Source organism: Pseudopipra pipra, chromosome 5, assembly GCF_036250125.1.
Source record: "Pseudopipra pipra isolate bDixPip1 chromosome 5, bDixPip1.hap1, whole genome shotgun sequence".
Taxonomy (NCBI): Eukaryota; Metazoa; Chordata; class Aves; order Passeriformes; family Pipridae; genus Pseudopipra; species Pseudopipra pipra.
This window is the reverse complement of record NC_087553.1, coordinates 36,108,128-36,134,687: the sequence shown is the minus strand read 5'-3', so window position 1 is coordinate 36,134,687 and position 26,560 is coordinate 36,108,128. Positions and strand designations below refer to the sequence as shown.

Below are 26,560 nucleotides of genomic sequence, written 5' to 3'. Positions count from 1 at the left end.
TTAACCTCTTTTCAGAGCCTGTTGTGTTTCCATTTAGTTCAACAATGAGCTTAACTGGTATTTGAAGCCCTTTGCATTATACCTGTGACAGGAATTAGCACCAAATGCCCTAATCAGTTAGAATCCAGAACATAATACTGTATTTTAAGTTCAGTGGCGTTGGGCTTTTATTTAGTTTATGCTCATGTTTTAAGAGGTAGAGTACATGAATTTAGGAAGTATTACCAGGTCTTATTTCTAGGCTAAATGGATGACAGACAGCAATACCTCAGTCCTACGGTTACCTGTTCAATTGTATCATATAACTCAGCCTTCTAGAAACCAAAGGCCAAAGAAATCTCTTACAGTGGCTGATGTGTTAGTGTGTTGATGCAGCTGGGTGGTTTTAGTGCAGTCAACCCTGTACTTCTCTACTCTTTCATTTCCATGGCCTTCTGCAGCTTACTTTGTGATTGTTACCATCATAACTAGAGAAACACTCAGAACCTGATGATTTAAATTAGATTCTAAAAACCTTTGGAATAGCATAGTCTTTTTCACTTGTTCATGTCTAATTCTTTCTGGGCAGGATGCTGTTGTACAAAATAATAAGTTGCTGAAAAAAAATCATTTTCATAGAACATCTCTGTTTCTGCATTTGATTCATTCTCCCCTTGTAGATTAATGGAGAACTTACATTTCCAGTTTTAATATCTTGCAATCTACGACTTGCATACAGTTCTTTGTGAAGGACTATGGCCAGTCTTTCATTTTCTATCTCACAGATCATGGCAAATATTATTATTCTTGCATGCTCATCAGTAACTCTACATCATACATAATATTTAAGAGATTAACAAGATTGACAAAAATACTTTTCTGCCTTATCTGAGCATGATTTATAATATTGGTGCTCTACAGTTCAAAGTTTTTAACCTCTCTGTCATCTAAAATTCCAATAGCAAGGAATTTTACTCCAAGAACGATACCATTGTTGAAAGATCAAACCGTTTCTCCTCTCTCTCTCCCCCTCCATTTCCCCCTGTCTCCCCTTAGCCCCCCACATACACCTCCCCAGACTTCCATATTTCTGGCCACATTTAGGGAGAAATTCATAACATGCTAATTCTTCTCTCAGTTTCTTATTCTTTTCAGTTTTCTTTTTTTTTTAACTTCTACCATCATTTTATACATCTGAGTGATTCAGTGAATAATTAACTTGCATTTTGTAGCCTCCAGTTAAAAGTTGCAGTTGCTTTTTAGTATTTATGTTGACCAGAGATGAAACTTTTGTGAATCACTCCACTCCTCACTTCTGAGCATATATTCTCTCACTTTTGGTGTATCTGTGCTTATGAGATGTAGACCTGAGCGTAAAGCAGAAATACATCTTTCTTTTAGGATGCGTCTTCTGTAATGAAAGTTTCGTGAGCAATCTTAAGTTGCATTCACTGGGGCTTTTTGTTTCACCTGGTTGCCTGGCTAGCTTACTCACTAGATGAATGGAGGAGTACTGTAGTTGTTTGGTCCCTTCCACTAGCAGAGTTTCTAGAGTATGATTTTTTTCTGTGGAAGGCTTGAGTATGGTCACTGCAACAGAATTACTACGGTGTCATTAGAGCAGAACACAACTCACTTTGAGCTACAATCATCAGTGCGTAGATGAAATCCATTTCTGATCTCCTTTTGGACCCAGGTAAATTCTGTATGTGCTTCTTGCTGGCCAAAAGCAAGATGAAAAGATGTACCTGAAACTGAATCCACGGAGATGGAGGCCACGGCTTTTTCCTTGAGCATTATGTCTACGATTACAATTACAGAAATAATGCCAGAGATGGGAGTTTCCTAACTAGAAGTGAGGGAGTTGAAAGTGGTATGTTATTGCTGCTTGATTGGCTGCATGCATTTGCCTACAACAGAACAGAATTAGCAGGTATTGCAATTTCCACTGACACTGATAAAGGCAACTAAATCTGGGAACCCATCACTGTGCCTTTCTCCACTTGTGGTTGACCTTGAGTTCAAATCTCTTTCTCTTAGCTAAAGACCTTGTCATAAAATTCTAACTGAAGCAATTCCCCGTACAATTACCATCACGTGGGGTTTATAACTTGCTGTTGATGCCACCAGCATAGAACATGCCACTGGCGCTTCACAGCGATATGGCTGGCAATGGACAGACAGCATCTGATCTTCCCATTGGGTGCTTAATATTGGGTGCTACTGAAATTACTTCTGGTTGTCTGGAATTGAGTTATTTTACCTTTCTTTTTCCATATCTTCTTCATTAACTGTAAAAATTAACCAGAGGATCTCTTGTTGATGAGTAGAGCCTGGGCTTCAAAACTGGTAGCAGCTCATTTTTGTGGGAGTGCCCCGAGGTCTGTAGCTGTCTATAAATGCCCAGGCTAGAATTAGATAGCAGTGGATTATGCTGAAAATGTTTTTACTCATTTGGACTTTCACATTAATCAGTCAGGCCTAACATTAATTTTCTGTGATGTTTTAGAGCAGGCAAGTTTTCAATGATATGTGGGTCATTTGTATTAATTTTGATTACTCTGATTTTTTTTGCTTGTACTTGTTGTACAGAAAATAGATACAGCTATTACAAGTCTGTGACACAAACTAAGAGCTGCAGTTCTTCCACAGCACGTATCTGTAACCCATGATTTCTTTCTTGTCATAGTACAATTGTATATGTCAATACACCAAAGCTCTCAAAAAAACCCCACTTGTAACTTCATGAGCCATCTGAATTTGTGCATGTTTTCTCATCCTCTTTTTTTTTTTTACAATGAGAACCAATTTGTGTCATTACAATTTGATATAGCAAATGTTTCTGTAGATATAAAATCATAATTTTCTATATAAGCTTTAAATTATTAAATCATTTAAAATCTCTTAAAAGACATGATTATTTCTCCAGAATGCCTGTTAGTGATACTAAACTATTAGTTGATTTCTTAATGAAGAACTCTCTGCTTTTAGTTTAATTCATCAGCCTGAAGGAAAATATACACATTTATAGTGTATTGAAAGTTGCAGCTTTTATTATTAAAAGCATAAAATCCAAAAATTAGTATCTTCTGATACATTATAATTGTAAATGAGAACAGATTTTAATATCTACTAGATTTTCTGCAGCAATCATATGTTCCAGAATGACTTGAGAGTATTGGTTTCCTGCTTGGATTTCAGCTGTAGAGTTCCAGAATTGGCATAAGTTCCTGCAAGCACCAATACCAGTCACATTATATAAGAATTTAAAGCTCTTTCTGTTTATATGTTCCCGGTCATGAAAAATAGCTGCTAGTCAGCCCTTCAAGCATAATCACTACATGTAAAGCTGTTACTATCTTGTGTATAAACACTGGGACATGCTCCTTAGACTTTTTAGCCCACCTGTTCATTGATTCCTTGGTTTGTTGCCAGAAGGCACCACTGTATGAGCTTTTATGAGTCACTGAGGATGACATATCTTTAAATATGATCTATTTTATTTGCATTGAGCCTAGACTAGCTAACATTAAAATTTCATTTCTGAAAAAAAATCCCATTTCAAAAAAAACTTTTGCTTAGAAACAGTGATATTTCCTATCACATCAGGCATTTGTCTAAATTAGGTGATGTTGTCTGCCCTAAATCTGAAGGACTCCTAGATCTTTAAGGAACATTTTAAAGAACTTCCTATAATCAAGCTCAGTCTAGGAAATAGGCAGCATCCTGGAGATAGTAATGTTCTCCCTGTGCCAAGTTGGGAGGAAGTGGGCACAAGGAAACCCCCTTACAAGCTTGAAAGTTAGACCTTGCTTGGCTTTGGAGCAAAAATCTAGAAAGTGTCTGATTCTAAGCCCTTGGCATTTTGTCCTGGCTGCCTGGCCATAGACTGCAAATTCTGAAAGCTCAGATCAACTCATGTCATGCTGACTTCCAAAAAAATTCAAAAATTCTGAGTGAGACCTTACTGGCAAAGGGTACAATGAGAAGGTTGCTGACAGGAGACCCATGTTTGTTTAGAGGCAGCTTTGCACCAGCACTGGAAAACTCTTAGAAGGTCTTCAAACCCAAAGAGTTTGAAAGTTTCTAATTTTAAGACATAAATAGATGAAGAAAATAACATGTCCCTTATAGCTTCAGCAAGTACTCCAACTGTTTTAAAAATGTGTACTTTATTTGTTATTGGATGTTACTGGATTCTACTCCAAGTCGTTGATTCTTGTTGCACGCTTCTTCAATAGGTTGAAGCCATTTAATACATGATGCTTCCTCTTCTCTATGGTACTTATGCATTGTAATCAAGTCACTTCCAATCCTCTTTTCAGAAAGCTGCAGAAATTAATCTTTTATGTTTTTTGCAATCAGGCTTTTTCTACTTTTTCCCAAAAAGAGTTGTGACTTTTTACCTTCTTCGTAGTTTTCTGCATCTTAAAAAAAAAAAAAAAAAATGTACGCAAGAACTGTGTGCAATATACTTTATTTCTTTGCCAGGCAGGCAAAGTCACCATCTGCTTCTGATCATGTCTACTATTGAATGTTTTGCACAGGATTACACTAGCAGTTTGTGATCTGTAGCTTATTACCTTATAACCTCATCAGGAGACATCATCTTGTAAGATACATTTCCTGATTCAGGAGATACTTAGAAAGAGTCTTGGGTTCTTTATGTTAGAATGTAGAATTTTTGCTTTTGGCTGTATGAAAATGTCCTCCGTGTGACTGGTTACAGCTAAGTGATTAAGCACTTTCTCTCTGACCAACCTGTTGCATTATTATTTACTGTTATGACTACTTATATCACCTGCTTACTTTATCAGCAAAAATTCTTCACCATCTATAAAAACAGCAGTAGACCTTGAAGAGAAAAAAGAAAAAAAATGTGCATGTTCCCTTCATCAACTAAATTTACAGTGTTATCAAAGATGAATCTGGTTTTAGTTGAAAAGACCTTTTTTCCATAAAACAATGTGACTTCACATTCATTATATTTTATATCCTTTAAATCAGCATTAATACAAACTTTTATGAGTTCTTCTTTGTTTTCATCTGGGTTTGATAAAAGGCAAATGGCTGATAGATACCACCTTCATCCCATTTGGCCTTTTTCTGAGTCAGAGAGGCATAACTTTACCACTCTTTCAGTCTTCTGAAATTTCCCTTGTGGTCTAAGATTTATTAAAAATGAACATCATTGAGCCAGAGATTTTATGATAAGTGCAGTCTTCTTTCCTAGATTTTATAGATGACTGCAGTGACCTCTTTTTACTGAAGAGATTAATGAAATTGTGTGGTACTGATTGCTATGATGACCTTTGATGAGCTGCCTTGTCCTCCTAAAGAATGTGCTAAGAAAGTTTGTCGAAGTGAAATAGTCAGAAGAAGTGGAGTAATTAAAGAGGGGTTTGCCACTATGTATTTATCCAAAAACTTGAATATATTTCAGTAGTTTCATAAAAATGTGAATGCTTAGTTTAAGAAGTGGATATGAGCCTGGTGAGTCAATAGATTTGAATATATAGCGCTAGTTCAAAGGACCTCATTCTTGAACTGAGCACAAATATTTAATGTGCTGAACTTAAGACATATAACACAAGGCGTTGTACAAGGAGGCATATATTAGTTTCTTCATTTCAACCCAAGACAAAAATACTGAAATTATCTGAGAGAGTATTTTACGTATTTCTGATTTCCCTCAAACTAGGGAGCACTAGAACAGGATTTTCTCTGAGCTTTTCTGAGGTTTTCAGCTTGCCTCTTTTCCAGCTGCATATCATTTACCCCATCTCGTATTTTTAGGCAGTTTTGATGCTCTGGAAAAATCTCCAGTACAAAAATTAGTAGAATAGGACAACATGAGCAATGAAAATCAATGATACATAAAAGGACTTTAAATCCTGCCTGTGCTTGTAGCACAGAAGCAATGAATGGAAAAAAAAAAAAAGATGACATTGACTTGAGTGAAATTATACATGAAGGAAAATCGTCTTCACCTTGATAAATTACAGGCAGAGAACTGTCTTATTATGGGTTTTCACCTATCAGCTGTTAACTTAGACCAGCTGTTTTAGTGTCTTGTTTTCCCATTAGCAAACACAGTTCCTTTTCATCTTGCTGTGCAGTCCCCTGGTTTGCAGCCCTTTCGGGTCACTGCTGTGGCTGCTGTACAGTGAAGATCCTTGTTTGTCCGTGTGGCTGAGTTGTTTTTGTGTGAAAATAAAGACACAGGCTTCTTTTGGCACAAAATTGTGTTGCATGCTGCCCTGGAAGCTGGAGAGCATGATAAGAAGGTTCCTGTAAATGTAAAGGAATGCGATGCCTTAAAGAGGATAGATACTCAGATTCTTGCCTTGTTCAGGGAAACCCTTGAGCACATGGCAGGTCATCACATGGTCTGTTTGGCCTACCTCTAACTAGGTTGAAAGTTTCCAGTTTTAAAACAATGACTTTACATACTGCCTCTTGGCCGGTGTGCAATTTTAGGAGATTTTGCAGGAGGCTGATGTATTTTGTGGGATTTGCGATTGAGGTCATGGAAGGAAGCAGAAGGTACTACTAGGGGTTATTATGGAAGAACTTGAAAGCTGAACTGGTGTTACAGCAAGCAGGAGATGAGAAAAAACAGGACATAAATCAACAGGAGCTGAGTGAATCAAGCTGTAGGAACACTGCGAAAAGAACCATTTATTTATAACACAGCTGGAATTAGTACGAGGTGCAAGGTCTTTATGTCTTAGTAGTTTGTTACAGTTTCAGAAAAGGGAAGAAGATGGCTGGCTGTGAAGATAATCCATAAATTCCACTGAATTCTTTGTAGTTCTTGCAGAACAAATAGAAATATATTGTATGGCTTCAGTAATGGAGGCACTGGTTTTGCCTGATAGTCTTTCCTTGGGGCTGTTGAATTTCAGCAGTATTTACCAGCAGCCATAGGTGATTACTTGTTCCATCATACTGATCATTCCCACCTACTTGTTTAAATCTGTTTGTTCTGTATTTCATTAGTCAATAATTTATGGTCATCGTAGCAAGGACTCTGTTCATGCCAGTTTTTTAGCACACTATCACATCCAGCCCTACATCTTAAAAGTAAGAAATTGCTAATTGATTTGATTCTTAATTACAGTTCTCTGCTGTCTACTGATCCTGTATGCTGTAATTCCAATCCATAATCTAAGGCTCTGAATTCAATCACTTCTGGAAACTAAAACACTCGATAGTAGATACTACATTAACTGAGCATTAAGATGCTCATACTTACTACTGGAGATGTTTTCAAGTCAAGCAAGGGTACTGTATTGTGGCTTCCTATACCCTATCGCAGGAGGACAGCAACTTTCTGTAGAGTGACGGCAGTGTATATATAATATTCTAATAATTATGGGAAAGCGTCATGATTTGACTTCTCACAATGTCTGATAAGCCAAAAAAAAATCTTTCAGATGTATTACATTTCCTTTCAATGTTGTACTTAGACTACTCACTAGAAGACTAGCCTTATGACATCCTGTATTTAATAAGTTTTCCATGCTGTCAAAAGTAATAATATTAATGTGCCATTCAGCTAAATTAATTTTGTTTTGTGCACTGGCCTGCGTAGATGTGAGTGACATTTAGAAATATGATCAGACAGGAGCTCAGGAGAAGCCAAGTGGCAATATAGAGGGAGATGCAATCACTAAAGCAGAGCAGCCAGCTGCAAGCATTTGGGAGTAGGCAAAGAGTTACAGGAAACCAGACTGTGATGTTCAGCCATGTATGGTTATTTTAATTCATTCCAACCCTTTCTCATTTATTTAAGAAATTAATTTTCTTCTTGTTTACTTAAGAACTTGATATGTTTGGTAGCATGGTCTTTTGTCTGGAAATCAAAGAGTGTGTTTCTGCTAATCTTTGATTTCAACTGCCTTTGGCCACAACATTTCTCATTTTTCAAGAAGCAGCTGATTGTAATGCTTTTAAACTGATGACCGTGAAGTGTCATTTTCTACTACTAATAACAGTGTTTTCTCTTTCCATTTCCTCTGCTTTGTAGAAAGCAGTAATCGAAGTGCTTTCTCTAAACAGTTAAAAATGTTATGAGAGGACTAAAAGGAGGAAGCTGACAAAATCTAGCTCGTTAATTTTTTAATAACATTGGCTGGTTCAGATTATTGCCCACTTGCTTTCAAGTCCAATTTACCATTTTGTTGGAGAATATTACGTAGTTATGGCAGTTTAAAGAAATGCAATCTATTACTTATATATATATATTGCAATAAAAGGACAGAGATTTATCATGAATTTCTGTGTCAAGTAGTGCTGTTTGGAGGAGGACTGGGGGAGAAGAAAAAAAAGTAGATTTTTTTGTTGTTGTTATTGTTCCAGAGAAAGATCTTGCTAAGTCTGTTCCCTATAGGAAAGGGTAAACAGTAGTGCTAGCATACAGAAGTTGTATCACGAAAAAGTCAGAGAGTAGGACTGTAGTAGGGAAATCTGTCAAAAGAAATAATCCAATTAAACCATTTTTGGGGCTCTTCCTCACTCCTACTTTAAAGCATGACTGTATGTCTACAGATATCACCTCCCAATGCCTTTAAGAAATTCATTTCATTTGAAAGATTATTCCCTGTCTGCCCTAGAACTTCTCCCTTTAAAACTTTCCTCATGGACTTTTGCTTCTATTTCTGTTCTCTGTTCCCCTAGTGTCAGTCTCCTTTACATCTCTTCTTTAGTCTGTTTTCCCTGCTAGTCCCTTTTTTACAGGATCCAAAATGAGCTCTCTAGACCCTGCCTCAAGAACTCTCTGTTTCTTCCTGTAACCTATTTCACTTTGCTGCTTAATTTACTTGTTACATGGCTTGTAACCGAACAGTTTACATTATCAGGAGCTTCCTTTTATGGCCAATTTTGTAAATTTGAAGAGGGTATCATCTATGAAGACACTACTGAAAGAAAAAGTAAAAGCAAACAGGAGAGACTTTTGATCACAGACATTCTGTACTTCTGTTTTGTAAGACAAATGGGTTATTCCCAAAATAAAGACTGATCCTTGAATAAGGAACCATGCAGTAGGACACTTGATTGTTCACATTTTCATATGGTTTTAAAATATTTTCTTCAAAAGTGCAGTAGGTACAATCAGAAAGAGGGTTCTGCCTTCTCTCCAGAGGCTTTTAGCACCTATTTACTGCCAACATGGCTTCTGTATTCATTTTAGACAGCAAAGGATTGTCAGATTAATGGTTTAGTTGTTAAAGGCCTTAAGTTTATATTGACTGGACTTCTAGATAACATTTTGTGAGTCTGGAATAGCTACTTCTGCAATCAGCCTTTTGAATGAAAAGGTCAGGAGGTCTCTGCCTCTCCTATTTGGTGTCAATACTTTATCCCAAAAGTAGTGCCAAGACTTTGGGGTACAGTGATACTTGGCATGTATACATATTCATGTGATAGTCTCCAAAAGTGCTGTAATAATGGGCTGACACGTTAGCTTCAGCTTTTCTTTCTCTTTGCAGTTCTTCCTTATCTTCCCCTGCTATTTCTAGCCTGCTTCTGCAAACTGAGTTTTAAGAGCCTCTTAGTCCCTTCCCACTCCTTTGCCTAATTGTGGCAGAATCATCTTCATATTGTGGGCTCATCTGTGCCCTGATTTGCCAGCATAGAAGAAAAAGATTCTTTCTTTACTGATTATACCTATTGCAAGTTTGAAATTTTCTGCTTTCTTCTTTAACCATGTATTTATCTTTACAGGGTTTTAAAGCATTTTAGTTGCTGTGAAAACTATACAGTGAACATTATGAGCTTCCATTGTAAATATTTATTAGGGTAAGATGGTATTATTTTGAGTCTTTGTCCATAAACCACATCATATTGTGTTTCTCTCAGGCTTATGCAAATATTCACAATCAAAATTGGGTACTAAAGTTGGAAACCCCCTTCACTCTGTTTGTGTCCTTCCTATACGGATTGTTTTGGAGTCATAGATCCAATTAGGAAAAGCATATGGTGCTGTGGCTTGGTTTTTTGGTATTGTTTTACCAAGAGAGCTGCAAGCATCAACTTCTCATAATATCTTCCACAAAGATGTGGAGAATGTTTATATTAATAAGATAGATATCTCTGTTAGACATTCTGCAGTAAAAACGAGAGTAATCTACATAATAGCATTTTTTCTCTGTAGCTCATTAGGAGAGTATACTGTCAAGGCAAAAATTACTACTGACAAATAGAAGAAACACTGAACAGGTAGGAACCACTTAAGAATCATCTCTAAAAAGTCCAGGTTCTCAACAGGACTTCAAATAGCCTTTCCTAAGCTGAAGAAGTGTTAACAGCACTGTCTGTGTCATTTATGTTCTGCTCCATTGGATCCTCTTTAAATGTAATGAAGTTATGAAGTCCTTAGCTGGAGAGAATCTTTTGATTGGTGTTTAGGCATTATACATGAATAGGTTAATGTCTATGAACCTCCCAGCTGGAAGTTTCTAACATTAACTTACAGTTTCCATCAGAGATCAAAGTAATTTACTAATATAAATTATTTATATATAGGGCTGAAAGAAATTAATAATAACAATAAGGCACCTCCATGGGATAATCACCATACCAGCAGCACTCATCTGTAGCATGTAGCCCTGCAGGGGTTTGTAATTATCTCCTGCAAACCACACCTCTAGTGATTGCTATTTGTTGCTTCATTGCAGTGCTGCCACTTGCAGTATTTCGCCTGACAAATACTTTTTAAATTAAAAAAATAATTTCCCATGGTTTGCTGGTGATCTATGGAAAACTGGCTGTTTACATGAGGCTGGCTTTTTCTCTGCGCTTCCTGCAGCTAAAATTCCATTAGAAGATACTAAAAAGACATTAAACTCTCTCTCAAAATTACTCTTCTGTGTAGACAATTGCAGTATTTGCAGAGAAGCATAACATGATTACAGATGGAGAAAGGCTGGTGAGAGGTGATGGTCTCCGTGGCAATAACTGTGTGTAAAGTACCTTCTCCAGCCTCTGCTGAAGCCCTCACATCAGAAAAAATAATCCTAACATCATTTTATGCTACTAAACACAGTCAAACAAACAAAAACCAAAAAGAAAAATTTTAAAATATCCACTCAAAGGAACAATTAGAAGCATGGTATCGATTTAAAAGGGAATACAAGTTCCCATGCTGCTACAACTAAAGCTCCACCTAGAGAATCTACCGGTAAGGACAGAACCCTTGAATATTGGGTGGTGTGAGAGTACAGAGGCCTCCAAGATGGGGCTACTAAAAGGAGCTTTCATACATACTGTGTTTCAGTCTCACTCAGAGCCCCATGAATCAACCAGGTGAATTTAAACCAAGACTACCATATAATAAAGCAGCGACCACAGAAAACACAGAGCAGCTGGTGAGCTGTGATCATGATAACACAGATCAATAAGCAATTGATTTCTTCCATTCTGAGCAACCTGCAAGTGATAGATCAACTTCACCAAATGTCAGGTGAACAGGAGTGTGTTTTGCTGTCACCGTGCCACTGCAAGCTGAGTTCAAGCCAGTCATGAACTATGCAGATTGCATGGCTGAAGTCTGTATTTTCATAATCTGAATCTGTGCTGGGATTTATGACAGTATATGAAGTCAGGGAGGAATACTAAATTATTCCATAGCAGCGTAGTCCATGTTGTGAAAGAGGTTATTCTAGATATGAGCTAAAAATGTAAATTTTATGATATTTGTATCAGGTCTTTTGAGCAAGGCAGTAATGTCATTCTAGCCCTTCTGGGCTAGATAGTGCTCCCCAGCTACCCACTTTACAACCTAAAGAGTCCTAATCTACTTACCTATTCCTTTTGCCGAAACTGTGTCATATCTTTGATCATTCCTGCTGGGTTTTTTTGTAATCTTTCCCAATTCTAATGTATCCTTTTTGAGGTGGGTAGGGCACTGTAAGTTTTCAAAATACTGGCACACATCCATTCTGACAGCGTTTTTATATAATAGACATGTTTAACATCATGAGCCATTTTGTTGTGTCCTGTCTGAGCATTTTTTAACTACAGATAAGTGTGTTTTTTCTGTATGTTTCCTCACCCCTGGTGATCACTGAGCTGATGCCTGGCAGGGAACTATCTATTGCAATCCCTGAGTTTCGGTCCCAACTTGTAATAATCAGTTTAGAGTCTGTCTCTTTTTTTAAGTAAAGTCCTTTGCACATGGACTGTCTATTCCCTAGAAAATACCCACTACATCCATTGTGAGCCATTTGCTTTCCATAGTGTCCTCCAGCTTTTTAGGTAAGGTTCTGACTTTGCCTCTTTCCCCTTGGCTCTTTGAACCAGGTAAATTGCCATATTATTCTTGCATTTGTCGTACAGGGAAATGGTGCATAATTCCTGCAAATACTTACCTGGTGTCTAAACGAAAAGCTTTTATACACCCCCTGAAATTTCAACAAACAACCTTCAAATTTATTCTAAGGAAATACTGGAACCAACGAGATGTAGTCATAGAAATGTATTTTATACTCCAGTGTCAGAATAAATTGTGAAAGTAGACATGCCATAAGAACTACTGCCTTTGAAAGAGAAACATTGCTGTCTGAAATTCTTTATTGGACTGTTCAGTGTAATCTAATCCTTCTTGTCTCAAAAGCAGCCTTGTTAGCCTCGTAGAGATACAGTTGGGCTTGAAGGGAAGGAGGAAAGCATCTTGGATCATGGTAGTGATAATTTCTAAGCAGAATTCTCCTCCTCTCCTCCCTCCCCCCCCCCCCCTCTTTCTGGTATCTGCAAGTTCATATCTCTTATTCTTCCTTTTGAAACAAAGTTCCTGTAATTCTGAATATACTTCAGCCTTTCTCTCTTTGCCAGGACTGCTAGGAAGGTACTAAGCAATGAAAATACATAAAATAGTAAAAGGCTGGATTTGGCAGGATCCCAGAGGATAGGCTGCAAAGCAAAACCAAATCCTTCCAGCCATTCCTTATGAAAGGAGGGATGTACTGTGTCCTTTTGTGGTCTATATCTGCCTTTTTTTCTTTTATAGCAGATAGGAGACAAGTATTTTTTTATACTGAATATTTTGTGCTTTGTGGTTTTTTATACTTTTTGCTTTTTTGACAAAGTGGGATGAGAGACCCATGTTACTGTTTCATGGGAAACAGCCTAGTAGTTGTGTTAGTTGATTTCCATTGAAAAACAACCTGGGGAAAACAAAACAATCCTGACTTGATTTAAAGAACAACAGTATTTGTGGAACCCTGATTGTCAGAGGTGAAATGCTGAGCAGTATTACTTACTTTGCAGCCAGCACCTAACTTCCTTTGTTTCCATACAGAATAGTTGCTACAACGGACTTGAGGTTATCAAGGATTTAATCTGGACAATCCGTGGTAGACATCTCAATATTGTTCATTTGATTGTTTTCTTTAACAGTATGAGTTGGAGATGTAATCCTGTTAATTTTCTATGGGGCTTTCAAAATTGCATTTTTAAAAGGTACAAAAAATGAATAAAATATTACATTGTGTCTTGTTTGCTTTCACAGCAAGAAAAGCTGGGTGATATCTGCTTCTCCCTCCGTTATGTGCCTACTGCTGGCAAACTGACTGTTGTCATTCTGGAGGCAAAGAACCTGAAGAAGATGGATGTCGGTGGACTATCAGGTATGTGTGTGAAAATCCACTTGTAGATTTTGCAGGCTTGTAAAGGCAGAAAATGAACTAAGTTTCTATTGGAGATCTATCTGTTGGTTAAGAAGGTAAGGACTCTTTTTATCTGTCTGAAAACTGTGGTTTGTGTTTCCTTGAAAGTTAGGGCATGGTTGAGTATATCAGAACTCATTCTAGCTTAAAAAGAAAAAGAATATCAGAATACATTGCATTCCATTCCAAGACAAGGTCTGAAGAGTTAAATGATCAGATGACAGTGCAAGCTCTCTGTACTTTTCTTCTCTCCTGTTGCCTGGAGATAAATACGGACTATTCAGGCAAGAGAAAAAAATCTGACTACAATTCCTATTGTCTGTTTAATCTCACAAAATGTGAGCATTTCCCTGCAATGTTACTGATAATACATAATGGAGGAACTCGCCACAGGTCACCATGCTGACTGCTGTTTTAGGTGCTAGGAAAATTGTTTCTACATTTGAAGGGCTCCGTTGCAATTGTTTTCATGCACTGAGTTAGGAGTGCACTGTATCTGCATGCACATCAGAAATCAAAATGACAGTCTTGCATGTGGGGTAGTCAGTGAGGCTGATATATCCAACATGCTCAGTACCTGCAAATAGTCCTCGTATTCTTTCCGTGTGGTAAGGCTGTACACACCGTGAGCGACATGATGTTTGCCATCTATAAGGAACAGGGTGCAGTCAGCACAGGTGGCATCAGGGCTGTGTCCCAGGGACCTGGTGGACCTCCGTGCAGGTTTCTGTTCTCTGGTACATCTGGAATTTGGACACAAATTACTGTCTAAATTGCCAATTAATTGAGACCGAATTCAATAACAAAATGCTTTATAAGGTGAGGTCTTTCCCAGAAAATCTTACTTTGTGTACCCTCTGTTTAGAAGAAACAGTTTCTGCCCACCATTGAGAATGATGCTATTTCCAGTACAGTTCTAGAACTGAAAATTTTTACAGCTGCCACTAGTACACAGATGATGTAATTGCTGATTTCGATTTAGCAAGTGACAAGAAAAAAGTGGTTTGCTTTTATTTTTCTTATAATCTTAGACCAAGGTAAGAGTTATATGCAAAATAAATGGAGAAATGGGAACTTACTAAAAGCAAACCTGAAGGTTTTATTTACCATTTTTGATGAACCATAACTGGAGGGCCTTCACAAAGTGAGGGAAAACAAAGTGTTTTATCAGTAACCAGTTATCTTCTTGTGTTACTTGCTTCTAAATTCATCCGCTGCAGAGCAACAGATGTAAAGTAAAAGACATCCAAATGCTGTTGTAGTCATTACCTCGGTAAAGTCTAGCTCTTGTCCAAAATGGACACTGGATTAGGACTCACCACTAATAGTTTCCTTAACACTCATTCTGAACAAATTGCAAATTAATGTTCTTAAGCACATTTACTTCCTAATGGTTTCCTAACGAAAGATTAGATTCTCATAATGACAAAGTGTGGGGGTTTTGACTGAAGTATAGCTCTGAGAGCCAGAGCATCTATATTCTTTTCCAAACTTTGCAAGAAATGTGATGGATAATGGGTACTCACCTTTCAAGAAACAAAAGAGAGGGGCTGGGGAAGCACTAATGAACTGAAGAGTTTCTAGAAACTTCAGATGAAAAATATAATGCATTGTGTTGGAAATAACTATGAGGAAATGAACGGGGCTTACTCTTCTCTACGTGGTTCAGCCCCATTCATTTCCTCATAGTTATTTCCAATACAATGCATTATATGCATTATATGCATTCTACTGAATGCACAGAGAGGACATTTCAATATATTTCGAGGGAGTGACAGGTTTTGTTCTCCTTTTTAGGGCCGTGCCAAACTAGAAACATTGTGTTCTCTTGGAGACAAACAAACCCAATGGGATACCGTGGTTGTAGCAGGAATTCAGAAGTCACTGACAGTGATAAATGGCAGTTAGTACAGTATTCCTGAGGCAGTAATTATAGATGAAATTATGTTGGTTTAAAGTAGATCCAGTATATTTCATTAGGGAATTTATCTTTTGAATAAATTATGCAGAAACAACTTTGGAAATCAAGCTGAGATTCTGTTGCCATTATTCACACTAAACGTACTTTCTAAGTAGTAATGAAGGTGACAGGATTTCATCTCAATTAGCAAATGCTTTCCCACTAGTTTTGTTATTTTCTCTAGATAATAAAATGGCTTTTCATTTTGCAAAACTGAAAGTTTTGCATGGCGGTGGAGGTGGGAAAATGTTAACAATCAAATGTGATCTCAAACTGAATGTTACCTGAATGTTACAGCACTTAACTGTCACCAAGGGAAAGCCATTAGCAAGAGGTGGAAATCATGTAGTTGACAGAGATGGGGGAAAAAATCTTAGAAGTTTGTCAAAAATAGGCAAAAAATATCTTTTTGAGTTTGGAATATGTGTTTTTATTATTTTCTCCTACTTTTGAGAAGATGCTGGAAAAGCAGAAGGCAGGTAAGGGCTCTGCTTTCTCTTGCTCCCAGCCTTTATGCCTCTCTGGGGAGTTTCCCTGCCTCACAGAGAGAAGGAGCAAAGCCCAGGCTCCTGCAGGAGGTCTGACATACTGCTGCCAAGCATTCACAGCACAGTGGTGGACAACTTTGTGGTTTCCTTCTGGCTGCTTCTCTCTGCATCTTGAGAATTACTGTTGCTAGTAAATATCTGCTATACCTTTGCACCTCAATGATGTGGGAGGTTTTAGCATTTATGTTATCTTTAGTCCCAACAGAAAGAACCAGTCACTGAGGCTCCATAGTCATCTGAACCTCTATTTAGAAATTTATTATATCCGTAATTGTGGTCAGTTGGGCTTAAATACATGCTTGATATTTTTAACATGTATATTTACATTGTACAGATAGAGAGCCCCATTACAAAAGCATTACATTATCCAGAGCAAGAGAAAGATCAAAGCACCTTTCCTAGCATTTCTACAGGGTTTCTTCCTAGTCAGCATCTATACGATATTTAATGGTTACTGGAGCTGGGGGAAAAAAAAAAAAGACACCTCTATAAAAACTTTTATCACCATCATTTCAAACTTTTCCATAATTTTTATTAGCAGTCAAAAGCCAAGCATAAATTGCTGTGGAAACAGACAATAAAAGACAACAAACTAATCATCAAATTCATTACACTTCTTGTAACAAAACCATACCCCCCATCTGAGCAAAATACTCCCAGGTCTTAAACTTAATTGCAACATCAGGCTGTGACTAGAGCAAGCCTTGGCTCAAACACTGGAACTATTTAGCCTGAGCTCATCAAGTCACCATGACAAGTGAAAATTATTACTTCTGGTGAGCATGGGCCTCTGGGAAGCAATTTTGCACATTCTAGAATGGTATTTTAATTATTTGAATTATATTTGAATGCATTTTTAATGAATCTGACATCTGGCAGGTGATAGGTAGGAATTTAAGCTATAAAGAGATTATTTTTATTTATCTGAATTTGGTGATCTTGGGTGGCTTTATAAGCATTGTTCACCCAAAATGTCTACAAGACCTAGAAGTTTAGGTCTTACAGGGAGCTTAGACTCCTAAGTTACTCTCTTAGTTTTATTTTGTTTTTTATTTCATTTATTTCATTTGCAGAATTGGAATATTTCAAAACCAGTTTGCAGTTTAATCTCTCCAAACAGGCCATAGAGACATAATCCAGCTAATTCATCAATGAGGGCACAATGCAGCTTACCAATACCGTTCAGTTTGCAAAGGTTGTCTGTTAGTTATGTGCTTTATTCAGGTTTACAATCCCTTCTGCTCCAGAAAGACACAACCTGTCTGCAGCTCCCCTATGAGATATAAATTTAAATCAAAGTTATACTGATTTCAGATACAGATTTAAATGAATATAAAACTTCTATCTAAATTCATTTTAATCCTATTTTGTATTAACTTATTTTTCAAAGAAAAATTGATTGCTCAACCCTCAGCACATCTCACTGTTACCTAAATGTGGCCTGTGTGATAAATATGGTGCTTCTTTTTATTACACAGGAAAATTCCAAATATATATGTATACATTTGTGCAGGCAGTTCTGTAGGTTTCCATGTATTTAGTCATAGCCATTCAGTTTTGTTCCTAACATAAAAGAAAAACTTTCATTTCAACTTCCATCAGCTTTCCCTGCTTTGATTAAACCAATCTTTGAAATAAACTACCTGAATAAATTGAAAAGCATTTTCCCTCTGAACCTTCAGAAGAGGCTGAGGCTGGCTCTTGAACAGACTGTTATTATGGGTGTTTAGCCACTCAGGCCATTCAGCTTAAGTGCCTTTTTTGGTTTTGGTTTGTTTTTTTTAAGAACTTCAGTGGCTCTGTGTATTTCTGGTGAAAGCCTGGTTTGTATCAAGAAGTCATCTTTTAGTAGCTGACAATAAGTGTAAACCTTAACACATCGTCTTTTCAGGATTAATTTCAGTATGGCTTATTCTTCTAAAAATATTTGAAAGCTAATTTGCTCTCTTCGTATTCTTTTAGTATGCTTCACTTTCAGTGAATCTGTTTACCAGGAATGTCTCCTAGAAGCAAGCAATATACCTCCCTCTTATATCCTCCCCACTGCTGCCTCTCATCACTCCTCCCAGTCAGACCTAGAGTTTCAATGGGGAGGAGATGCCCTAGCTGGCATGGGCTAAGGTATTGCCTTAGGAACTGTTTCCAGGTAACAGATATTACAGCAGACCCTAAATTGTACTATTTATTTCAAATTAATGCTTAGGAAGAACTACAAGAAGAGGATTGTCATTGGATCCATGTGCTTTTCCTTTTACAGAAAGCTGCAGATACAGTTGTGGAGAGAAAGCAGCCATAATCAGGCCCATTATGTGTGAAAGCTAATCTCAATATTTATGAGCTATAAATAGAAAACACACAGCACCTCTTTGTATCTGCCGAGCAAATACTGTAACTCAGAACCATCTCTGGGGACCAAATGGTACTCTAGCAGAAATACAGCTAGTTTTCTACAATTTTAAATATTGCATTCAAATTCAAAAGGCTTGGTTGGATGTCTTAGAAAAGAATTGAAAAAAAAAAATTATTTAGAGACCAGCTCTTTGAAGACAGAGTGAATGCTCATGAATTATGCAGTCAGAGCATTCACTTTAATAACTTCATTAAAACATAAGAAACCTTAAAAGCTGGCTAACACAAATGCAATATTACGGGAAGAGAAATACACCGTTAGTGCCATGGTCTTGCTGTAAGCCATATTGTAAGCATAACTCAGTGAGTATTAAGGGAAAAGAAAACAGCCATATTAAAAGACAAAAGTAAAAAAAACCAAACAAACACCACCACCACAATAGCTGCATTTGCAATTAGCCTAATCCCAAGGAATCCAACAGAAATCAGTGCCAACAAATATTTTAAAATCTCTACTTATTGTGAGAATTTCTACATCATGTAATATCTCAATCTCTTTACTTCTGCGCTGGCAGAACTTCCAACAGTAGGTGGCTGCAGCAATACATCTCTCTAATGCTTGCAAAGTGGTCTCACACCATTGCAGTAAATACACTGCGGGCTCCTACAGTGGTGAGGGCATCAGTCACTAAATCTCCATCACTCCTGCCTGAAAGAACATCCTTGTTGGTGACATTTCCTTAAGACTGGGCAGTGAGTGGGGGGTCGTCTGAAATAGTCCTCTTTCAATAGATAAATAAGGTATTACAGACTATATTCCAGACAACAGTGTATTCATTGTAGAAGCCATGTTAAAGGATACATAGACTCTCGTATTCCAGGATATTTTGGAAAGACTTATGAGGAAATTGTCAGGTAATTGTCCATTTTGTAGTGAGTACACAGTTTCCACTGAATCATATGCTACAGGCTATTGCACTCAACAATGTTTTGTATTAGATGAACCATCAAATTTGGTGATTCGTACAAGGAAAGAGAGTCAAATTGCTGTTTTTGTTCTCCTGTGCTTAAAATGAGGAAAAAGAGACCATGCCTGCTGATAGCCAATTAAGTTGTACAAAACCTGTAGGCATTGCTCTGAGAAACCTTAGGACAATCACTGTGCTGAAAAAGTACCTTGGCTCAAGAGCTATATGAACAGCTTCCTGATTTGAGAAAGGAAAGGTTATTTCATGTGTACATCTCCTTAATTGTAGACACTGACCAAAGGTCCAGGTGGTCAGCACCCAGCTGGTTGGACTCTGCCTGCCAAGTCACCATTTTCTGTCATTTCTATTGATATCTCCCCACCTTCCCTTCCCCAAAACAAAGAGCAGAAAGAATTCTTATTCTTTTATTTGAATAGCCACATCTAAATAATGAATTTTGCATGTGTTTTTATGTATGTTTCTCCCTGATTAAATTATAGTAAGTTTTTATTAGATCATGCAGTCCCAAAGCAAATGTGAAAATGTATGTGTTAACCATCTCATTTTCTTATAAGTAATTAATGCTTTAGGTTTTCAAGTTCCTCAAGAATTCCATAGCAATGTGAGTGGCTGTAAAATGGATGTAGAAATATTGTAGATAGTCTGGAGTCCTTAGGGAAATTAGTCAGTTCTCTTACAAGTAAGTTTAATTTATTTTTTTACTCTCTGAAAATTGCAGCCTATATCATTTTTTTAATGGCCTTAAAGAAAAAAAAAAGTGAATTCAAAAAGAAAATGTACTTTTTTCATCTCTATAAATACAGTTTAGATAAGTGCTTAAATGTGCACAGAAAGTAAGGAAAGTATAAATGAGGCTATTTCCTTTTCACGACTGTAAAATCATGCAGTTTTTAAGACAGCATGATGAGCATTTTATTACACTGTTAGTGCAGTTGAGGTTTGATGAAATTCGTGGGACTGTCTGAAGAAATAGAAATAATTTTAAAATCAAGTTTTTACATTACTTTAAATCCCACATGCATCTTTTGTTTGTTTAATCCCATCTGGGTAGAAAGATAATTAGTTTTGGCTAAATCTTTATGTGGTTACTTGTTATAGACCTTCTGACTCTGTTTCCAATGTGTAACTCCTTTTGTGCACGTCTCAGTGGAAAGAAACATTTCAGAAATTAGACTCTTGATCCTGAATTATTCCTAAAAGAAGCAAGGGTTGTATGCTAAGAAGGGAACTGCACATTTCCTCTAGTACACTGTGCTGAAAATGTCTGTGACAACAAAAAAAGCACATACTTCAGCGTAAGGAGACAGATAAGAAAACAGTTGTTTCTAGTTCTTTCTTGGTATCATTACTTTACATATATTCTTTATGGGTGACAGTTGTTCAAATCTGTTCACACATTTGGCAAGTGAAGCTTTCCACTGGCAGCTGCAAGATGCTATTCAGTAAAAATGAAAAGGAAGTTTTCCTCTTGCCAATTCCAAAATTTATTTTCCAAAACCATTCTAACTAAAGGTGAAACTCAAGTCCTGCCCTCTCTTCTGTTGATGCAGTTCCCCATAAAAGTCCCATTACCCACCTTGAGGTAACAGAAGAGAAATATAATCTTGTTGCTGACTGAGATTCCAACATTCAGTTGTGAGATGCCAACGTTCAGTTTTTCTCATTGTGCCTTTTGTCTGTCTCAGTAGAGTGATATGAATCTCAGTGGGATTCTCTTTCCAAATATTTTATCCCTCACTTTCACTTTACTTCCATGATGCTATCGATGAGATAGAAAAGCCAGCATTTGAGCCCTGTTCTTTCCCCTTCAGCACAGGCCACGCTACCTTAGTCCCACCTTGTTCTGTTTGAGTCAGTAATGGGACAGGGGGCAAGGTTGATTAGTTGCAGATTAGCTACCAACAGGATAGAAAAGCAAAGCTCAGAAATGCCACTTTTCCCCTGTAAAGAAATTCATGTGTGGTAGAGGTGAGAATTATCTGTGTTTCCTTCCTGGCTATCATTTTTGTGCTTCTATTTATTAGCTGTGAAAGTCAACGCAGTCCTGCCTTAATAAGGATCTTCTTTATCATCACTAACGTGTTTGTGGCACTTCTGTAAAACTTTCAGATATGTTGAAGGGGAAGATAAGCATGGGTATGAGTGAAGAATCTACACAAGGAACACCTTTATTTAGATATCTAATTTCTTTAAGATAGCTAAAGTGCTAAACAGTTGTTTTAGAAAGCTAAAGATGAATCTGGTAATTTTTTTTAATTCCTTTAACAATATGATTGATTTTAAACTAAAAACTGTGGTTTTTTCCTCCATTACACCAGTCTTGTTGATAAGATGGAGCCAGCTGTGTTCCTCTCAACTGATACATCTATCACCAACATAAGACAATAGTAAAACTGGTAGTATGGAGGGAACAACTCCTAATGGTTTATAATTGTTAGTGCAGTAACTCTAGTCCTCTTGTGTTTATTAAACTATCTTTTTTCTGTCTTCTTGATGAATATGCTATTGCTCATTCCCCACATGAATTCATTTCTGCTGAGCTGTCTTCGAGTTTACAAATAGCAACATTTTTTACTCTGTTTAAATCAAAGTAATTTCTGTGCAGGGGCTTCTTGCTGCATCCCATCACATTAGATATTAATGAAATAATTACTGAACAGTAAAACTCTAGTTAGGGAAAGCCACTAATAAAGCTCAGATCACATAGCATCTGTCTAGTCTGTGCAATGACAGACATAAAACTTCTTTATTTGACTACAAAGATCAAATGTTATGTAATGCAATTGACCAGTGTGAAATGGGTAACATTTAGAGATTTTCTTACCAAACAGGCCTAAAAAGAAATCTGTCATAAAGAATTCCCCCCACTGCAAAGCTCCATTGTTTTCTACCTCTTTTTTTGAAGGCAGAAAGGAGGATTTCTAGGATCTGGTTTTGTGAACTATGTCACAATATAATCTCTGTCAGATTTCAGTTTGTCAAAAATCAATTAATGATAGAGATAGACATTATAGAGCTATGCATGATCTAATAAAAGCTATGCATTATCTAATAGTAGGCAAATACAAATTTTAATTCCTGTCCTGTAAGTAGTGTCACATGAGGATTTCAGGATCCAAATATAATCTCTGCAGCTCAGCAGCATCTTTGTATGAACTGTTTCAGGTCAGAGAAGTAACGGGTTCTGTTTAATCTCAGCTATCAAGGCCAATTCTTAGGATCTCTTTTTCTTCAGATTCCCAGTGGTATCACAGAACACTTTACATATACAGGTCTGCAGGTTAAATCCACCTTTGCAGTGGAGAGAATATGATAATGTCCTGATTGAACCCTAGTGAGAAAAAAGCATCTTAAATTCTCTTTGAGCCTCTCCAGAAATCTTTGCAGTACAGCTGGCTCCAGGGCCAGTCTCATCACAACACTGTTGTGAGGGAATGCATTCCTGCAGTAAGTTCCAGGAAGCTGAGTTGAAATACTCGGCTGTATCAGTTGATTCCCGTCAGCAAACCATCACATGCTTGTCAACATTTGAGGGGTGCTAAAAGTAGTGATTATGAGAGCATGCAACATAACAGGTTTTTTAAGTTCAGGAGCCCTGACTATGTGGGATGTGAAGAAATGCTTATGTAAGGATATGACAGCATAAGCAAGTCTTCTGCTGCAAATTGTTTCAGCTGTTTGGAAGCTAAGTTAATTCAGGCTGCTCCCTCATGGATAAAAAGTAGAAGGGGGGAAATGTTTAATTTAAAACAAGTGCATGTTACTTTAGAAATAACGTATTTGGGGTCTGGATCTGGAAAGCTGTGCGAGCAAAGGTGTTTCTGGGGCAGATTTCTGCTGTTGTTATTCAAAGTCACTTTCACTGGGGCTAAGCAAGCTTAAAGGGTATTGGACCAAACTGGTTCCTGGAGGGTGGAAGTCAGGGACTGGCTCAGTCCTTCCCAGAGACTATATGTAGCACCCCATTGCTAAGGAACATCTACTTCAGGAAGTTACTGTCTGGATTCTGGTCAGGAAACTAGCACTTGACAAAAATAATCTTTACATCTGCTGCTCTGCTCAGTTTTTCTGTCTGGTAGTCCCTGTGGGAAAGCAAGTGAATGATTCCTACTGATTGAGTTCTTTGACATGAATTAGTCAAGAAATAGACTCAATATGAGATAGATGTTGCTTTTGTCTAATCTGAACATTGATTGCTTTGATGTCTTTGATCAAGGTTTGAGTTCTTCTCACAACAATATAGAGTAGTGTAAGAGAATCCACAACAAAGCACAGACAATCATTTGCTTATAAATTAAATTATTCGTACAATCACATCTTTCACATACACCAGTGCATACTTTCCTTTGTGTAACTAATATGTCAGTGATATTATAAAATACCAATTGCTATGGAGTCTAGGTATTATGGTCTTCATCTTAAGGTTCCATGAGGTAGCAGAGGATATGACTTGATCACTTTTCAGCCTTGAGGTAGGTTTTGCACTGATTAAATGTTCCATTGCATTAAGAGCTGGCAAAAGCCCAAGGCCAACAGTAGTCCTCTGGTAATTTAAAATACAGTTTTGTGGGCAGTGGATTATAAGGCATGATTTCCTTTAAATTTTGGAGTGTGACTGGGTATTCTTATATCTAATAAAATACATGCTTCATTTGAAGCTTTTTTCCACAGTTTGAACATCCATAGTATCTCTTTCACAAATGTATATTCTGGTGTGTAATAATAAGAGGTGAGACCATGTTGGAGCTTTCAGCTTATATAGGGATACTTAGTAGTCTTCCTGTATTCCATCTGGCTGCCTACTTTCACAAAACTTTTAGGAATTTAATGTCCTTAAGATACCAGTGATCCTGGCCAATATACTAAAAAGGCATGGAAAGGGGCTAGTCAGTCACCAGGCTGGTACTTGCACACAAAGAAGACAGAAGAGTAACCTACACTGTGCTTCCTTGGGAACTCAAACAAAAAAAAAAGCGTGACAAACATACTTTGATGATTTGTATTTAAATCTATTCTCATTTTCTTGCTACGTGCTGGTTTTTTTCTTTCTTTCTGATCTCTGGATAAAGGAAATTAATTTTTTTTTAATCTAGATAGCTACTCCAATAATTCCAATAATCCAAATCATTCCATTACTTCCTCTGCTGAGTCTGAATAACCTAAGCTATACCCTGATTTTAGAAATGAAGTTTCGTCTCTGTTGGCTGCTGGCATCTTTCTTTAACAAAGAGCATGGTCCCCCAAGCATTCTGTTGCTGTGCCTTTGTATACAGGTTTGCTTTATGCAGAGCATTCAGAGGATAAGCACTTTGGCTTTTCTCGTTTACTTGCTGTTTGCTGTGTTTTCTCTTTGTTTACAATTCCAGCGTATTTGAATCCTGATAGGTTAAATGGAAGGGAAGACAGGCATCAACCAGTTAGTGCCTGACCCATCCAGCACATGCATCTTGCTTTCAGAACAGCCCAGTCATTTTTCACCAATACTTTGAGTTACAATCAAATCTGCTTTGGCATCTGTCCAGCCTGCATGCTATGAAGCCAGGGACATCCTGTCTGAGACAACAGACTGTTAGTTCAATTATATTCCTGAAATTGAGTTAAATTTCCATGAAGTAGGCTTCAAAAGTGAAGAACCCTGTGGGAATGTTGTGATTTTTTTTGTTCATTTGACTTATAGCAATCAGGCATACTAAATGAGATAGCTGCATTGTATAAGTGCATGTTCTGTATGTGGTTTATGGCTGTTTATGTTGTGTTTGATAACAGAGTGTTAAGTAAATTGATAGCACTGCCATCTATAGACAAAATAGTGTTCTTGTGCTCTGCTTGATGATGAAGGTGGAGGAGCTTGGACTTCTTGTCTAAAATATTAATAAAGTTATACTGTAACCAGAGAGAAGAGCTCTAAGTTGCTTCTGAATACGATACATGACAATTCCTCATTAATAGTGATCAAATTTTATGTTACTGACCTGGGTTTCTGAAGTGTGACACGTAATTAATTACAGTATCTTTGGGTCAGACTTGGTTACAAGCACTATTTTGGGACCATTGCTGGTCTTACTGGGCTGACAAGTGTATTTTGCTAGTCAAGATCATGTCTGGCACATTGAAAAGAATGATGACATTGCTGAAACTCATAGCATTTCAGTCCATTTTTTGGTAAACGGACAGATGGTGCAATTTTTCTGGCAAAGATCCAAGCATCCATATGGTACGATACTGTTCTGTATTAATTCCAGTGTTGTTTCATTGAAAGATGGTGTTCTGGTCAGATGCAAAACGTTCATGCTCAGTTTTTTATTTTTACCTTTGTTTTTCTCTGTTGATTTTTATTTATTCTCAGAAGCATAAAAGCCAGCTTCTCCATCTGCTAGTTTTATCTTTCCACATATACTGACTGCTTATTTTCCTCCTTGTCTCTCAGATTGCACACATATCTGGAGAACTGAAAACCAGCTGTAACACACAGATTTTGCCATTTCACAACATACCAATAAGGTTTATTTTCAGATTGTCCAACTGATTTCTGTTAGGTGAAGTGTCTGTTTTATTATGTAAAGGGTGATAGAACTCAGATTTTGGATGTTCTAATGCTGTTTTGTTTAAGCATCTACATGCCCACAGAATTAGTAAAGGCTTTGTCTACTGCTAGATGTTTAGTCTGCTTGGTCTGCTTGTGCACAAATGAATGCCACCTTTTTGCCCCTAGGAAACAACAACTATCACTGTCTGTGGGTTTTATGTCTTGTCAACAACTTCTATGTGAATTTTTTATGGGAGTAATAAACTAGTCTGAATAGCACATATTCCTAAATGATCTGAAAGCCATTGTAAAGAGAAAAAATGCAGCAATTAGTGTCTCACAAACTAATCAGAATGGAAGAAATAAGGCATATAAAAATCATTATATCACTTAATGACTTAATCAGGTTAGGATGATAAAGATACTTGGCAAAATGGGAAAAACCCTGAATAACTACAGTGAAAAGTTTTTGAGAGAAATTGCATGCGAGCTGCCAGAAAGGCAAAAATTTTGGGTCATAAAAGATGCAGAGAGTTGCC

At 37.2% G+C, this 26,560-nt stretch overlaps 1 protein-coding gene across 5 annotated transcripts in view; it reads left to right on the top strand.

The window, feature by feature from the left end:
* SYT1 (synaptotagmin 1) overlaps positions 1-26,560 on the top strand; it is a 349,423-nt gene that overhangs the window by 283,619 nt on the left and 39,244 nt on the right. For all 5 annotated transcript variants that reach the window (XM_064655599.1, XM_064655598.1, XM_064655597.1 and 2 more), the window contains one exon: positions 13,493-13,610. In XM_064655599.1, coding sequence (XP_064511669.1) covers positions 13,493-13,610 — 118 coding nt within the window. The remainder of the gene's footprint in view (positions 1-13,492; positions 13,611-26,560) is intronic.